General features: G+C 43.3%; 1 protein-coding gene across 2 annotated transcripts in view; it reads left to right on the top strand.

Moving 5' to 3' along the window:
• GMDS (GDP-mannose 4,6-dehydratase) overlaps positions 1-17,222 on the top strand; it is a 630,071-nt gene that overhangs the window by 510,039 nt on the left and 102,810 nt on the right. The window contains exon 9 of one of the 2 annotated variants that reach the window (XM_025382900.1): positions 10,017-10,113. In XM_025382900.1, coding sequence (XP_025238685.1) covers positions 10,017-10,113 — 97 coding nt within the window. Of the gene's footprint in view, positions 1-10,016; positions 10,569-17,222 lie in introns of those variants that run through there. The other variant, XM_025382899.1, reaches the window with a different exon arrangement.

Here is a 17,222-nt window from a genome sequence, read left to right as displayed (position 1 = left end):
TGAGGTCTCCTTCACTTTTTCCTCTTGCTTTCTTCTTCTCTGTCTCTCTACCTCCCTCCTGGAAATGTGAATCCTACTATCATTTATAGTTCTGAACTTCTAAGATGCTTAGATTTTTAACACTTAAAAAACAAAATACTACAACATAAGGTGATGTGTGCCTTTGTTGGAGCAAGAGACTTGAATTATTGGCACCTGCAAGATCTAATTTGAGCCCTGATGTCATGCTGGGCTGTGGGTCTGAGGCAACCCTCATTCCATTTCATAGTCAGTTGATGCAATTCACTAGGTTGCGGGCCCATTTTCATTCTTAACTAAGGGTCTGTTAGATCCTCAAAATAGCTGCTGCCTTCATGAGTACGTAAACAGCTGCCACAGTACCTCACACCTCTTAGATGCTCTATTCTTAACTAAGGGTCTGTTAGATCCTCAAAATAGCTGCTGCCTTCATGAGTATGTAAACAACTGCCCCAGCACCTCACACCTCTCAGATGCTCTACACATGTGTTATTTGCTCATCTAATTTCCTCTCAATGCCAAACTAATCAAAGAGAATTGAAAGAGATTTCCTAGCCCTGGAGAAATACAGACTCTAATTGGGTGTCAATTAATAAGAACACATTATTTACAAATATCTGTGCAAATATGAAGACATTCTGCAGATTTATTCTATCAATCCTGAAGTAATAGCCTCACAATCATGATTGGAGTTATGTCTTCAGAAAGTTAGATGTAAGCTGGTCCTCGTCCAGGTTGGGAGATATGGATGATAGGAAGGAGGAAGACATTCCAGGTGGGTGGCAGGGCATGAGAAAAGGCATGGAGGCAGGAGCTAGTGCACTGTGTGTGGGCGCTGGGCAAGCTGATGAGCGAGGGTGGACCAGCCCGGCCACACTGGGCTCGTCAGATGCCTGCTCCTACAGTTCCGTCTGCTTCTCCTGGCCACTTCCCACTCATTCTTCAGGTCTTAGCTGAGGCATCCTCCCTCTGACCAACACCCTCCCTCCACCTAGTCTGTGCTAGGTGCCTACCTCCTGGCTCTGACAGCACCCTGGCTCTCTGCCATCGTTCCCTCACAAGACTGTGGTGGCCATAGACTGCAGGCTCCTTAAACACAGAGACGTGTCTGGCTTCCACATACCCATGTCCTTAGCAACTGGCTTAGCTTACTGGCTGGCACCTAGTGGGTGTGTGCTGAAGATTTGTGGGGGTGGGAGGAAGGGAGATGGATAGACACAGTTGTGTAGGTGAAAGAGGTACAGATGCAGATGGCCCAGAACAGTGGCTGCAACTCTGGGGGTGCTTGGGCACTGGTCCTTTGGGCACTGCCTACTTACTGTGGCCCTGCAGGAAGGCCTCCGTCAGTTTTGCTTTCCCCCATACAGCAGAAGCTCCATCCTTATCCATTGGGGGTGGCTAATATGCCCCAGTTGGGTAAATATAAATGAAGCAGGCAGCTAGAGCACATTTAATGAGCTGTGCAAGGTAGCGTGGACACGCTGAGGCTCATTGAAATGCTAGCTCTGTATCAGAATATCCTTTCACTGTCATTTTCACAGCCGAGGAGAGCCATCTCTGGTCTTGTCTTTTTATTATCATTATTATTATTTGATCTCTTGAGCTACCCTCAGCAGGCACCACCTCACAAGGCTTTTTCCGTTGAGTTCGTCTTCCTAGTCTGACTTCCTAGGGATGAAGCTCAAGAAAAGACTGAGAGGAGAGCCTCCCTATTAAGTACTTTCTCAGTCCTACTGCTAAAAAGAAGACAGCAAGGGAAGTATTGACCAGCTGACCACTCTTCCTGAAAATAATGTTTGAGGAGGTCTCCCCACAAAAATTGCTATGCCCTTTTGAGAGGGTACCGCACCTTTTCGGGTCAGACCATGTGAAACGGGTGTTGTCTGGGCCCAGGGTGGGGCAGCCCAAGAGCCTGGCTTGGCAGCCTTGGCTCCAGCAGCCCTTCCCCATGTGCCATCTGTAAATTGTTCAGCCCTGTAAACTTCTGTTCCTCCACTTACACACTGCAGATGATGCTACTCGTCTGCCTCTTGGCGCATGAATTCAGCAAGTAACATTCATAAGGGCCCCGTGATGGAGAAATCACAGAACAGACGCAGGCGTTAATCTTAAGAAGTGCCTTCTGCGTGAACAGCTGTATAATGGATTTAAATTTCACGTTTTTTGTTGTAGATGGTTATTCCTTAACGACAGCATAACAGCGGGGCTTGGTACTGCCGGAAGCCCCTTACTTAGAATAATTATCATAAATAAATTGGAAGAATTCTAGGCATGGATGGAGGCTAACCGGCCTCCATGTCAGTAGCAATGCAAGAGGCCATACACAGCTAAGGTTCTCTTAGATCCAGGGTCCACCCTTTAGACTCGTGCTGTATTTTAAATGTTAGAGTGGGTCTGTGATTAAAACAGTGGTCCCCAAGCATAAAAATGGCACCCGCCCTCACTTCGCCTGTCCCACTAGCAGGTCGCCCTGATGCCCCTTGGAAGGGTGCCTCCTCCTGGCCTATGGCCTCAGCCCTTCTGCCTGCTCAAGAGGTTCAGGCTGCCGCTCAGCCTCCGCACTCAGCCCTGGCCCTCTTTTTTTTTTTTTAAGACAGAGTCTCACTCTGTCACCCTGGCACCCTGGCTGGAGTGCAGTAGCACGATCTCGGCTCACTGCAACCTCTGCCTCCCAGGTTCAAGCAGTCCTCCCACCTCTGCCTCCCAAGTAGTTGGACAACAGGTGCACACCACCAAGCCCAGCTAATTTTTCTATTTAGAGACCTAACATGGTTTCACCATGTTGTCCTGGCTGGTCTCAAGCTCCTGGTCTCAAGTGATCCGCCTGCCTCGGCTTCCCAAAGTGCTGGGATTACAGGTGTGAGCCACTGCATCTGGCCTCTGGCCCTCCATTGAGGCTCCCTCTCATCTTTTACAGATGCCCCTTCAGAATTGGGGTCCCTCTAGTCACTGCCTGGCCTCTCTCTTCCCCTGCTCTGCCAAAAGGCATCAAGGAGCCACCTCCACACACAGCCTCACCCCATCCACTCAGCTCCCGACACCCTATCCAAGTAGCTTTCTCTGATGTGCCCAGGGCCCTGCTCGAGTCCCTGCATCCTCCTGACATCTGCCCATCATCACAGTTTGGCAGTGCTGACCGCCCTCCTCCCTGGGCTGCTCAGGTCACATCCTTCACCTTGGCTTGCCTCTTCCCAGGGTTGCCTGCTCCGTCTTCTCTGCAGATTTCACCTGCCCACCCTGTTAGTGGCTTTTGTGGTGATGCAGGATCTGGAATGTTGATGGTGCCAAAGACGTCAGCCCCTCCCCATCCAGAAGCAGGGTGACAGATGAATCCTGTAAGGAAGTGCTGGGTCTGTAGTGGAGCTAGTGGGACAGAATACCCATTCCGGGGACAGAGCTCAGGCTGGGCTGTGCTGAGGCCCATCTTCGTTCCAGACTCGCTTTCTCTGCAACGTAGAGGGGCCTGTGGGGTGGGGGTTAGTCACTCACACTCTGCTACTTACAAAGCTCACATTTATAATTCTTTTTTCCCTTCTTTATTAGATGTTTTTGTCCAGTTACCCCAGCACCCTAGTCCTCTAATCGTTGTACGGGAGTTCTCACAAATCCCTGCTGTCTCCTACCCTCCGCTTCCTCCCTGCCCATTTCCCTGGCTCGGCCCATCTGCTGGGGAATGTTCTGTGCTCTGCTGTGTGGGGTGCTCTGTGGGCCTTTTCCAACATACAGAAATGTTTGTTGTTCTGCTGCGGTACACTGTCTTATTTAAAGATAAATATTTGTTTCTGGAAATTCTATTGTCCTGTGTTACAATTACTTTGGCATTTATCTCCATGTTTCCAAATATCATGTCGTTACTGATTTTTCCCTTCTAGGCTTTATCTTTTGGCTTCCTCTTATTCAAAACAAGAGTTCTGCTCTCTTTTTCTCCCCTTGACCCATCCCTCCATTCTCTTAATACTCAATTGTTATATTGTAATTTTGGAGTCAAGTCAATATTTACTGTTACATTACCATGACTGATGAATGCTATTCATTCCAGTAAACCACATTTATTTTATTTTATTTTATTTTTTTGAGACGGAGCCTCACTCTCACCAGGCTGGAATGCAATGGCCCGATCTGGGCTCACTGCAACCTCTGCCTCCGGGCTTCAAGCGATTCTTCTGCCTCAGCCTCCCAAGTAGCTGGGACTACAGGCGCCCGCCACCACACCTGGCTCATTTTTTGTATTTTTAGTAGAGACAGGGTTTCATCATGTTGGCCAGGATGGTCTTGAACTCCAGACCTTGTGATCTGCCCGCGTCGGCCTCCCAAAGTGCTGGGATTACAGGCGTGAGCCACCGCGCCCGGCCTATTTTATCTTTTATGTGTAATTGTCATTTGTTTACCGTAGAGCTAACAGATGCCTTCTTTCTCTGTTCTATTCATTTTCTATGTACTTATCACTGACTTTACCCCATACTCTGCCCCAGCTGTGCCAGTCACCTCTCTAGGCTCTCAGACCCCGGTTGGGCTGTCAGTCACATCTTCCTGAGGCAGCCCTGGAGCCTCTGAGCTGACCCCGTGTGGACTGGCCCGAAGGTCAAACCCTGCTGTGTCCCTTCATGCTCCTCTGGGGGCTCTCTTAGCTGCTGTCCTACACTGAGCCCCTATTTCCTGACATCTTACTCAAGACTGCTTGGTTTGGTAAAGCAAAATCATAATTAGTTTCCTGAGAAGGATGCATGGGAAACAAATACTTTGTGACAAAATATACCTGAAAATATCTTTAGTCCAATCTCGAAATTAACGATGTTGCTGGTATATATTTCTAGATTGGTATAATTTTTCTTCAGAACTTTGAAGGTGTTACTCCATTGCCTATTAATTTGCAGTATCACCATGGGAAACCAAGAGCCATTCTGACTCCCAGTCCGGTCTGTCCCCTGTGGAAAGTGGTTCAGACCTTCTCTTGGTCCCAGTGGTGTGGAACTTGATCTGAGGTGGGTCTAGACCCATTCATTATTGGGGGACACCCTTTCGGTGTAGAAATGCATGTGCCTCTGCTTTGATCAATATTCTTGATTTGTTTTAAGAGAGTTATTTGCTCTGCTCCATTTTTTCTGTACTCTCTTTCTGGAAATCCTATTATACTGACTGCCCTGAGGCACTCCAATGTTCTTATCTTCCTCCTTCTGGTCTTTCATATCTATATATTTTTGCTCTACTTTCTGGTAGATTTCTTCAACTCCCAGAAGATACTCTCAGGTATCTTCGAAATCTTCTCTTGAGTTATAAATTTCTGTTTTTTGTTTTCAACTTCTAAAATCCTGTGTTTCAAATTGTTTCTTTTTATGTAGTATCCTGTTCTTGTTTGTTTGATATCTTTCCTGATCTGTCTGAGGATATTAAAGGTGGTATATGTGGAGATTTTCTTGTTTTATTTTGTTTTTAATTCTCTTCCCCCTGCTTGTTCTGTTTCCTCCAAGTTGCTTTTTTTCAGTTTGTTCGTTTTGATTTCTATTTTTTATATATGTGATTTTCCTTATATATTTCCTGTCTCATAATACTTGGTTTTCTGCTTCTTTAAAAGTCGGGTGCCTAAAAAGCTACTTGTAAGTTTTGAGAGCATAGTTAGAGCTTGTTGGCTATTTTATTATAAGAGGACTTGATAAGGCCTTTTAGTTGGAGAATCTCTGATGCCCAGAGGAGCCTCCCCAGTGTCCTCATTGAAAGGAAATAGGCCTGACTGCCAGCCCACAGAGAGCTGGGTGGTGGGTCTCAGTATTCATCATGCATACAGTCACCTAATTTCCTCTGTCTTCAGCATGGTGACCCACTCTTCACTGAGCCCATAGCCTTCAGTCCAGCCACCTCTTACCTCAGGGAGGGTGAGGCAGTGAGCAGCCAAGCAGTGCGGAATCGGGGAGGGGATCGAGCCCCAGGCTGCTGCCTACGGAGACTTGCAATCAGGCCTCACTTCCTGAGCATTTGGAGACTTCTGCAAGTGTAAATTGGGGCCATTCTCAGCTCTCCCACTGTTGGTTTAGGAGACTTTTCTAGGGCTTCTGCTAAGTCCTTTAACACTCATCCATCTGCTTTCCAGCTTCCAGAATTTGGTTTCTCACATCTCTTTCCCGCCCTCTTAGCTCATGTGAGTTTATTCCTTTTTGAAAGGTTTCTGGGGAAGGAGCAAAAGTGTGTGAAAACCACCATCTTTATCCAGAAGCTAATGCTTCCTCCAGGCCTGCCTTATGGCACTGACTAAATTTTAGCTGCTGCAGCTTCCTACTTCCATACCCTAATTAAATAGCCTAATTAAATAAATCAGAATAATTCCTGAGCGCTTTTATGATATTTGGGTCACTAGAAGGAGTGTGTTGCCCCCCCCACACTTAGGTCTAATAGCCCCAAACTTGACTCATGATCACTACAAGGAGTGTGTTGCCACCCCCCACCCCCACCCCAACGCGCGCACGCGCGCGCACACGCACATGCACACGCACACGCGCGCGCGCGCACACACACACACTTAGGTCTAATAGCCCCAAACTTGACTCATGTGGCTGACTTTGCTTTTATTGTTCCTTCAAAGGAATGCCAAGTTGAGTGGATTTTAATAGTGCTTTATCTTGCCTTATTGTCCTTGATTCTGTTATTCTTCAGTGCTTTCTATTGCTATTTAATGCTTATTAGGAGGCAACAATTTATTTTAAAAATTGAATTATACAGGATCCGTGCTTGGTGAGCCGTTGATCTAAATTAGTGGGTAGTAATTCTTGTTAATTAACCGAATCCTCTCCTCTCTGTCAAGCCACCATCATTTCATTAACATTGCAGCTCTGCTTTGAGTCATAACGTTACTTGTTAGGACATGTTGGCTGTTACCTTTTACTTGTTAATACAAGTGTTTCATGTTTTGTCGTAACTGAATGTTTTTTGGCACTTGGCGGAAACTTTTGCTTACTGCCCTCATTCAGACCTGGTGCAAATTAGAAAGTGGTTTTTGCCAACTCAATTCAGCTTTGAGCCATTTCCTGATTACATTTGCTTATTCAATGTAGCTATATTAATTGTAGGGGGCAATGCCATGCCCTTGGAGACTGTTTTGACTGTAGACAGCATTTGCAAGATGAAAGTTCAGCAGACAGCGTTCAGACAATGGCAAAAAGTCGTGCAAGGGAGCTGGTGCCTGTTGAGCACCAAAGTAGCACCAGACCCAAGTCTGACTTTCAGGCTGTATTTAATAAACCCCTTAGAGAGGGAGTGTTTCTCCTTCAGCCTTTTCGCATTTCAGCTAGTGTTACAAATCCCAAATGTTAGTCTATGACCAGCAAAGCAATCAAAGAGAATCAGTAGTAGACACTAAAATTCAAGTGGTCTAGCCGTGCAGGCCGCTGCTATAAACAGGAATTAAATGCTTTCCTTCAGCTGAGGGTGAGGCGATACCATTAACCTGATCGGCCAAAGCAGGAGTGGGCAGCTGTGGCCTGTGGGCCAAATCCCAGCTGAGGCTCTTTTTTTTTTTTTAAACTGTCCTGGAGGTAAGGACAGGTTTTACAGTTTTAAAGGGTGGTTAAAAAAAAAAAAAAGAAGAAAGTAAAGAGGAAGAAAAATAAGAGGAGGAAGAAGAAACAAAAAAAGGAAAAAGGAAAAATATGTAACAGAGACTGTATGTGATCTGTAAAACTTTAAGTATTTACTATCTGGCTCGTCACAGAAACAGTTTATAGACCCCACTGAAGTCTAAAGACCCCTCAGGCGGGGCCTCAGTCCTCTCCTGACTCACATGCTCCCTCCCAAATCAAGAAAAGCTCTCTCCAGCTCTTTACCAAGGCTCTGTTGGTTTAAAGATGTGTGTGTGCTTGTGTGTGGTTTTTTAAAAATTGAATTATAAATGGATTTGAATCACCAGTCCTCATGTTTGTGGCATTTGAGATTTACCAGTGGAAGAACAGTGCAATATTTATGTGCACATAAGTCAGCATGGCCAATCACAGACCGAATACCCAGCTACAAATGAAAAATCAATCAGCAGAACTGTAAATGGTATTTCTGTTACAACTCTTTGACTTGGTTGGAGATACGATCATGCAAGTATCTGCTGAACTTGTTTCTCTTTGCAAAGTATGAAATGTGAGCAAAAATATTTAAAACATGCCTGTGAAATACAAATATACTTTCATCTACTGAAAGCCTAACCAAAATTTTTAAAAAAAAAAAAAAAGTTCTACTTAAATAATTAACTTTAGAATTAGATAGTTAATTTTTTTAAAAATCGTGACTTAACCAATTGTCCTCCCTTCCTGTGGATATCAGCTAAGATTTGGTCTCTATCCACAGGAGATGTATGAGGGTCGTCACTCCTTTAGGTTATGTTTTAAAACACTTTGAATCTCCATGCTCCAAAACATCCACTTAACGTTTCCTGGTGAATTTTCCAAAAACTTCGCTCTGATACTACCTACCAATCCCCTTGCTTTGAAATTCTTAGACCTACATGACCTGCCAAACGATCTAGTCAACATTAAGAAAGAAATGAAAACAAATTACCAAACATCCTTTTTTGTGTTAATAATCAATATAAAAGTCACAGGGAAATGACCAGTTGTACAGTTGTATATTATTCAACATATTGTGCTATATAATTCTCTGCGCTACAGGACAATTTTCATATTTGCCTTGAGTCCATTGGTAAATTCAGCACACTAACAAACTGATTATTCCTCCAACAGTGAAATATCTCCCCTTTGCTACCAGAACATTTAGGTGATTCACCAGAAATAAGGCTTATGAGGCTAGTTCATGTCTTTAATTATCAACCTATTCCAAAATGTCACTGGGATCAACATTTAATGTTCATTTTCAGTGGTGCCTGTGGCTTACATAGTCAAGTAACTAATTTTGTCTTCCCCATGGTGACTCTGACCCAGACAGCACCCAGAATTGTCCTGTGTCCACAGGATTCATCTCCAGCTCATAATGCAAACCAGTTCTAATGATAAATGGTAAAGTCAAACATGCCATACTTGTTCATTTCTTTTCTTTCTTTGCCAAAAAGTTCTTATGTAAAAATAAATAACCCAAATTGTATACTATTATAGAAATCCAGAGGTTACCATTAAGCGAGTGGCTTGATTTATACAAATGAGAACATAAAATGGATAAGTAGAGTTTTAGCGAGAAGGTAATCTCGAAGCATATGAGCTCATCCTGCATAGTGTGGACTTGAGGAGTCGCTCCTGGGATCCTTCCTGCCGTCAACCGTGTATGTTCAGGGAAGGAACTTGTGTGCAAACAGTATCCTAGGTAGGTCAGAGGAGGGTGTAGGAAAGTAATACTGATATACCCTCTCTCAGCAGGAAACGAACAGTTAGTTGTGTTCTTTTTGGAGGTTTAATCATCTGAGACTTATTAAGGGGGCCCACCATTCACTGGGAAGAGCAGGAGAACTTGTATCTGATCCAGGGATGCTTTGAATGGTTAATTAGGTTATGGAACTTATTCCCAAATGGAATGCGTCAACTTAACATTGAATATCCCTAAAACTACAAAAGAAAGAAAAGAAAAAAGGGAGAGGACAAAAGACATCAATTAATTTATAATAATTAATCTAATTAATTTATAATATTTAATTTAATTTATAATAATTGATTCATTTAATTAATTTATTTATAATAATTAATGACCAAGAATAGTCTAGAGAAATACAAAATCTTTGAAATCCCAAAAGTTGCCCAATTTTCTGGCTAATCTGTTCATTTCTAAAGCCTCACTTCTGAATTCATCATGATTTTCTTAAAAAGAAGAGGAAAAAACCCTGCCCTTTCAAAACAGATCTAGAGCAGTTTGAAAGTCCCCGTTGCTTTAATAATCAAGTTGGGCATCAGCCTGTGCCGCTGCAGTTAATGAGCTTAAGCGCTCCTGCAGGGAGCGGGCTGGGGCATCCCAAGGTGCGACAGCATGGCCAAATGTTCCCAAGCAATTAGGAGCTGACTCGGTGTTTATCTTCTTTACAGGTGGGAAGGAAAGAATGAAAATGAAGTGGGCAGATGTAAAGAGACCGGCAAAGTTCACGTGACTGTGGATCTCAAGTACTACCGGCCAACTGAAGTGGTAAGGACTCTGGCCACCCAGTGCATGGCCACATTTGGCTGGCTGACTGGGAAAATGCGCTCATGGAATGCCTGCTGCCAGCCTTTGGAGCTGTCAGTTCAGCTCCCTGGCATCCTTCAGCGTGCATTTCCAAAATCAGAAAACAATGAATTCAATTTAAGATTATCATTCTCACCACAAACTTCATTGCTCTATAAAGGAAAACAAGAGTTAAACCCATCAAAAGAAATCTGATTTCAGACATGGAATTTCACATCACAAGTAGATCTCGTCATGTTGGTCTTCTATTCTAATGGCTGGTCCCTGATAGCCTACAGGATGCCTGACTTAGCAACACCCTCCCAGACCTGCAGGACATCTGGGGCCTGGAGGGCCTGCTTGCCTCTCCAGCTGTGTCAGTGTCTGTGTCTGTGTACTCATACACAAGTACACACTTGCACACTACACCATAAATGGTTTCCCCTGCATTTTTTAAGACTCAGGTCAGGTACCACCCTGTCCATGAAGCCTTTCCTGGCCAATACACCAGTACTGCTGAAATTCCTTCCCACTCCTTTCTTTGTATCCGCATTATATGCTATACCTAATTCTATTATAGTACCTATTATAACTCACTATAATCTAATCATTTGTTTACATATCTGTCTCTCTTTACCAAATTGTGAACTCTTTGAGGATAGGGACTTTAAAAAAATATCTTAAGGCCAGGCATGGTGGCTCACGCCTGTAATCCCAGCACTTTGGAAGGCAGAGGCAGGCAGATCACCTGAGGTCAGGAGTTCAAGACCAGCCTGACCAACATGGTAAAACACCATCTCTACTAGAAATACAAAATTAGCCGGGCCTGGTGGTGCAAGCCTGTAATCCCCGCTACTCCGAAGGCTGAGGCAGGAGAATCACTTGAACCCGGGAGGCAGAGGTTGCAGTGAGCCGAGATCGCACGCATTGCACTCCAGCCTGGGCAACAACAGCGAAACTCTGTCTCAAAAAAAAAAAAAAAAAAATCTTAGACTAGACTATAACAAGGTAGGTACTTAATAAATAGTGACTGATTGCTAGATGGATGGGTGAATTTCTAAATACAGAAGTTCCTGTGTTAAAAAATGGTTCTTAGAACATAACATCCTCCTTTCCTAAATTTATAAAGCTGCCTAGCCTGCTGTTATTGCTTTAATGAGGTCCATCCTCACCATGGAAGCAAAACTCAACGTAGAAAATATACCTAAAGATAGTAGAAAACGTCGTCTCCAGAGAGAAACGATCGTATGTGTTACCTAGTGAAGTGAACATTAACTGTGAAAATTGAATTTTTTTGAAACCATTTTCCCTGTGTTCTGAACAAAATTCCTATCTGTTGTACAACCTTGGAGAGGTTAGGAAAACTCCGTGGAGGAGAGACTGAAAGTGAATCGGTCATCATTTACCACTCTTTAAAATGTCCTGTTTCAGACAGAAGGAAAAAACTGTGTTTCATGCACTCTGCACACCAGAGGAAATAAAAAGGAAAGGAAGTAACTGGTGCTTGGGAGAGGTAGGGCTGTGGAGTTGTGCATTGTCCGGGCGAAGGGCGTGGCCGGGGCTCCGACACAGCGAACAATTGTTCCTGGTGCTAATGGAGAGTGGGTGTGCCCAGGAGAGGATGTGTGCTGGCCCTCGGGGAGGGAGATGCCAGCCACACTGTGCTGACACAGCCAGGACTGGCGGCTGGAGCCCTGAGCTGTGCTGCCATCTGACTCTCTGGCCTGAGGAGGTGCGACAGAGATGTCAGTTTTCTGGGACATGGCACAGATCACATATTTGGGTAAATGCGTTTCTGTATCTACAATCAAAAACGGCCATCTCAGAGAAGGAAATTTCCTAAGCCAACAGAATCCTCAATTTTTACAACTTAAATGTGGCTCTTTCCCTCTCTGACACCAAAATAGTTTCAAAAGCTAGGAAGTCATTAAGAATGGCTTGTCTGTCATTCCTACTTAGGCAAGGTGTGGGGTTGATAAGGACACAGAACAAAAGAATTCACTGAACAGGAAAAGGACCCTCAGACTAACAAGACTGTTCTTGAATCTGCATCGACCCCCTTTCCTGCTGTGACCGACGCCGCATCCCTCCTGTTTCTTTTGTTCATTCAAATGCTATCATCATACCTGTTCTGCAGCTCTGTTGACACTAGCATTCTTTCAGTATAAGAGTGGTGTCTGATTTCATATACTTGCTTTATTTTTCCACTGATTTGGCTCTCTCCTGAGCTTCCCTTTACTGTCCAATTTTGAATCTTGAACTACATTTTATCTTTCTAAGCCTCTAGGCTGCATTAATTTCATTCACTCCGCTTCAACTTAATATTCCACTGGGTAAGCTTTTCTTGTATGGTGAGACTAAACTTTTAACCTCATTCCTCAGAACAACAAGTTTTCCTAAAACTTGGATCAACTTGACAGCCTCCTGTTGAGTTGCCTCAGGGATGAGAATATTCTTCCAGCTGAAAGGTAACCGGAACTGGAGACTACACTGTAAATAAGCTTTTAGTTAGGTGTGAGGTCCCAACAGCCAATGGTCTAGAGCCATTTTGTGTGAGTCCTGAAAAGCACCAAGCTTCTCTGAGGTTTGTCCACATTCAACTTAGGGCAAATGTGGGATTCTCTCACATCTAAACTGAATCTTTCCCTTCTCAGGGTCTCAGTCCATCCTGCACATGCCAAAGGCTGCTTCTTCTTCTTCTTCTAGTACTACAAAAGTGCTTCCACTGATCAGCTTAGGCCATCTGTCCCCCGAGATCTTCTGCACAGAGGGACACTCAACCAATAACTACGTCTTCTTAGAATCATTTCAGAATGATAGGGGGAAAAAAATGCCATAAAGAAAATTTGAAAACCAAAGTGGTGAAGACACGTCAGGTCTCAGAACACTGATATCCTACAGCAAGACTAAAGGGAAATAGAGCTTTATATTGTGTTTTGAATAAGACTCAAAAATGGCCCTTTGCTCAGCAAAGGCAGGTACTAGCTTGAAAGAGGCCACCAGTGATTCCATATAGGGCATAGTTCCACATGTGCTGGTAATTTTTTTTTTCCTCATTGATTTAGTGCCTCAAAACCTTAAATATCGCTTCTGTACCCGTGTGAAGTTTTGAAAGTGTTTGCTCTGGACTAAGGACTCCAGCATCCAATTAAAACTCAATCGAGCAGCATTTTTTGGTACTCTGCCTACAGAGGTTTGTTTCCACAGAGAGCCTGATCCTGGAAATTAGACTTTAAATTTCCCATCACTCCTGAATTCTGGTATTTGTTGATGATAACATTAGTACTTGAGTTCTGTGCCACTTAAGACCCCTGTCTTGTGTATAGTTTTCTATACATGCACACGTTGATGCACAGATTTATTGCATTGTGTGTTCATTCTTAAAGAGGAAGTGGTATTATGCTCAAATGTGGGCCTGTTGGCCAAACGGCCTGAGTTTGAAACCTATTGATTACTAGCTGTGTGACCTTAGGCAAGTTCCTTAACTTCTCAGTGCCTCTGTTCCCTCATTTTTAAACATGAGATTAATAATAGGACTTCTTTCAAAAAATTATTGGAGAATTGACAGAGTCAGTTATGCGAAGTACTTATTAGTACAGTGTCTGGCACAGAGTAAATATCCAATATTGTTGTTGTTCTTAACCATTCATTCATTCACTAAATATTTACCAGACACTGTGCTGGGCCCTAGGTATACAATGATGAACAAAACAGATACAGTCCCCACCGCTGGGAAGATTGCAAATGTAGAAATGATAGCAGTTTGGCCGGGCGCAGTGGCTCACACCTGTAATCCCAGCATTTTGGGAGGCTGAGGCAGGCAGATCACGAGGTCAAGAGATTGAGACCATCCTGGCTAACATGGTGAAACCCCGTCTCTACTAAAAATACAAAAAAAATAATTAGCCGAGCACGGTGGCGGCGCCTGTAGTCGCAGCTACTGGGGAGGCTGAGGCAGGAGAATGGCGAGAACCCGGGAGGTGGAGCTTGCAGTGAGCCGAGATCGCGCCACTGCACTCCAGCTTGGGCGACAGAGCGAGACTCCGTCTCAAAAAAAAAAAAAAAAAAAAAAAAAAAAAGACATGATAGTAGTTCCTGGAGTCCAGGATCTTTGGAGTAGAACGGCCTTATTAGTGAATTGACTAACATTCAGACTAACCAGCCAAAAATAGATAACAAAACATACTTGAAGCTTCTAACAAACATTATTAAGCACTTTTTAAAATGCTAATTTTTTCTTGGTTTTCACCCTTTTTGATCCTCTTTCTGAAAGTTCAGGAGCTATTCTGTAGTACAGAAATATTGTGTAAATATGAGAAAACTACTATTGACCTATTAAAGTATATAAAATAACCACAAATATGTCTTCTTCTTATTTGAGAATTTTTAACTTAAAATTCACAAAGGAAGGATTAATGAAGTAGTCATCCTAATGTGCCAAATTTTTAACCACATCAAATGGTCAATCCACTAAAAAAGCAAAACAAAAGAAAAAAAAGCAAAGAGATTTTTTCAGTCAAACAAAAAGTCCCTTTTTTTTTCTGCAGAGCATCTTAGGAAATGGGATAAAGGGACACATTCACAGACCCAAAGCAAGTATTTTCCATGAAAAGTATCTTGGCTTAAACTCTACCAGCTGATGTTTACTCCTTTTTTTCCTTGCTACACTGTTTGTCTTTAACACTCATTTTTCTTCCCACTGTATTTTTAATCTCCTCAGTTGTGATTGGTTTTCGTTTTATTTACTTAGATATATGATATTTATTCCTAATCTTTATAGCTATCAGGAAAAAATCATGGGTTAAAACCTACAACTAAGAAAGCAGTAACTTCAAAGAAGTCCAACAAGCTGGTTACAACAACACCTTCCTCCGGTAAAAACATGTGGCCTGTTTCTAATCAAATTACCGTGTGCTTGCCGTTGTCCTCCCAGCCCCGCACACTTTTCCTAATATTTTTCTGTAAGTGATGTTAAGTTAAATGGCCTGTAATTGCTTGCTCTATCTCATAGCCCTGTTTAGAATAATGATATGTAACACTTTCCAGACCTCAGGAACCTGATCTGTCATCAGAGGACTTACATAAATACCAGTCAGAGCTTCCCTCGGCTCTGTCTCCACATTTGGGGGTGAGAAGCCCTCGACACACTCACCAGCCTGGCCTTTTGTCCCGAAACTGTCCCCCTTTTCTCCCATAGCTGTTCTCACCACCTTCTCACACTTCCCCTCCCAAAGCAGGAAATTAGATCCCCCGACTCTATCCCTTCATCTGTCCCAGCTCTGTTAGAAGCCAGTCCGTCCCTCCCGGCCCTGCTCCCTCTGACCTCTGAGGCTCTAATCCTCCCCTCCACCCCTGCTCTTCTTTGTTCCTTTCTCTGACGAGTGGGAGCCTGGGTCAGAGGATGTGGGGAGAGCAGATTAAGGATGAGTGCCTTTCTTCCCGCACTCTTGGGCCTGTAGAAAGAGGCGAGACTACTGGTTCTGAAGGTCCCTTCCCATTTGAATATCCTGGCATCCTCTGCCCTCGTAACTGTCGGACCACAGTAGCGTGGAATGCTGATCAGAATGCTTCCTCTTTTGTAATTATTCTCCGAACTTCTTACTGTTTGTATTTTATAAATAGGTTATATCTCTAAATCACTGTTTATATATTTTAAGCCTCCCTCTTAGGCTCCTCATACTAATCTTGATATCCTTCCTTAATCACATTGGCCTTTCCTGCCCTTTTCCTTCCTTGGACTTAAGCAAGGGAGCTTTAAGTTTCAGTCTCTTCAGTTGATTCTTAAATGCTCCACTGTATGTTCTCCATACTTCATAGGATCGCATACAAAACCCCCAGGGCCATATAGCTTTCCTCCTGAAGCCTGGGTTCTTTCCTCGGTTGCCCTCCCTCTTTGAGAGCATTTCATATCTAATGAAATAGTAATTGCGTACTAATTATAATACCCCCAACTTCCTCCGTTTTTCCTCGGTTGCCCTCCCTCTTCGAGAGCGTTTCATATCTAATGAAATAGTAATTGCGTACTAATTATAATACCCCCAACTTCCTCCATTTTTCCTCGGTTGCCCTCCCTCTTCGAGAGCGTTTCATATCTAATGAAACAGTAATTGCGTACTAATTATAATACCCCCAACTTCCTCCGTTTTTCCTCGGTTGTCCTCCCTCTTCAAGAGCGTTTCATATCTAATGAAATGGTAATTGCGTACTAATTATAATACCCCCAACTTCCTCCGTTTTTCCTTGAAGTTTCTTTTCTTATGATCAGATCTAGATTAAAATGATGTCATCAAAGACTCAAAAACCCTTATGGGTGTACATAGCTATGTTTCTTCCTTTGTTTAAGAATAGTTTTGGATTTATCCTTAAGACCCTCTGGTGTTGCTAATGTAGATATGGTCATTACCTGGACCGTAGGGCGTTCCTGCACCACCTGTACCTTTTTTCCATAAAGCTATCCAGGTGATGACTGGCTATCCTCATTTATAATCATAATGTAGATTTATTGACATCTACAAAATAAGTTTCAAAATCTTTTTATCATCGTAAAAGTTTGTGTTAGCATCTGCATCAACTTTCCATAGGAGGAGCAATAGTGGTTGAGCTCAGCTTCTCCCTGAAGTAGCTCTGATGTAGATCACCCAAAGAACAGAATTCCGTATGAGAGATCCATTCATCCCTGATGGGCTTACGTGTTCCATCTTTGTTTTCATCTTTAGACAATAAGCTCTATATTCTGGAATCTAAAAAATCCCTCTTTTTTTTTCTTTAAACAAATCAGCCATGTTCTTCCTGTTCTACCAAGCCATATTTATCTTCCAAAATCACAGCAGTCCAAAAATCTGTGTTGATGGAGATTTCACAGATAATACTGCCTGTGGTTTCTCACCCTGTTCTGCCTCATGCTCTCGATAAGGTTAATTATTTTTTATCAAATTTGATTGTTTTCCTAGCACCTTCTTTACTTGAAAACAGTTGCTCTGCAGACACTAAAATATTCTGGGGCTGAAATGTAGTCCATGCCCATCTACCGTGGGCTCTGTGCCACCTTTCTCTCACCCTGCCTGCCTTCTCCAGCCTCACTGCCCACACCT

This window comes from Theropithecus gelada, chromosome 4 (assembly GCF_003255815.1).
Source record: "Theropithecus gelada isolate Dixy chromosome 4, Tgel_1.0, whole genome shotgun sequence".
NCBI classification, from domain to species: Eukaryota; Metazoa; Chordata; class Mammalia; order Primates; family Cercopithecidae; genus Theropithecus; species Theropithecus gelada.
This window is presented reverse-complemented; position numbering and strand designations above follow the sequence as displayed.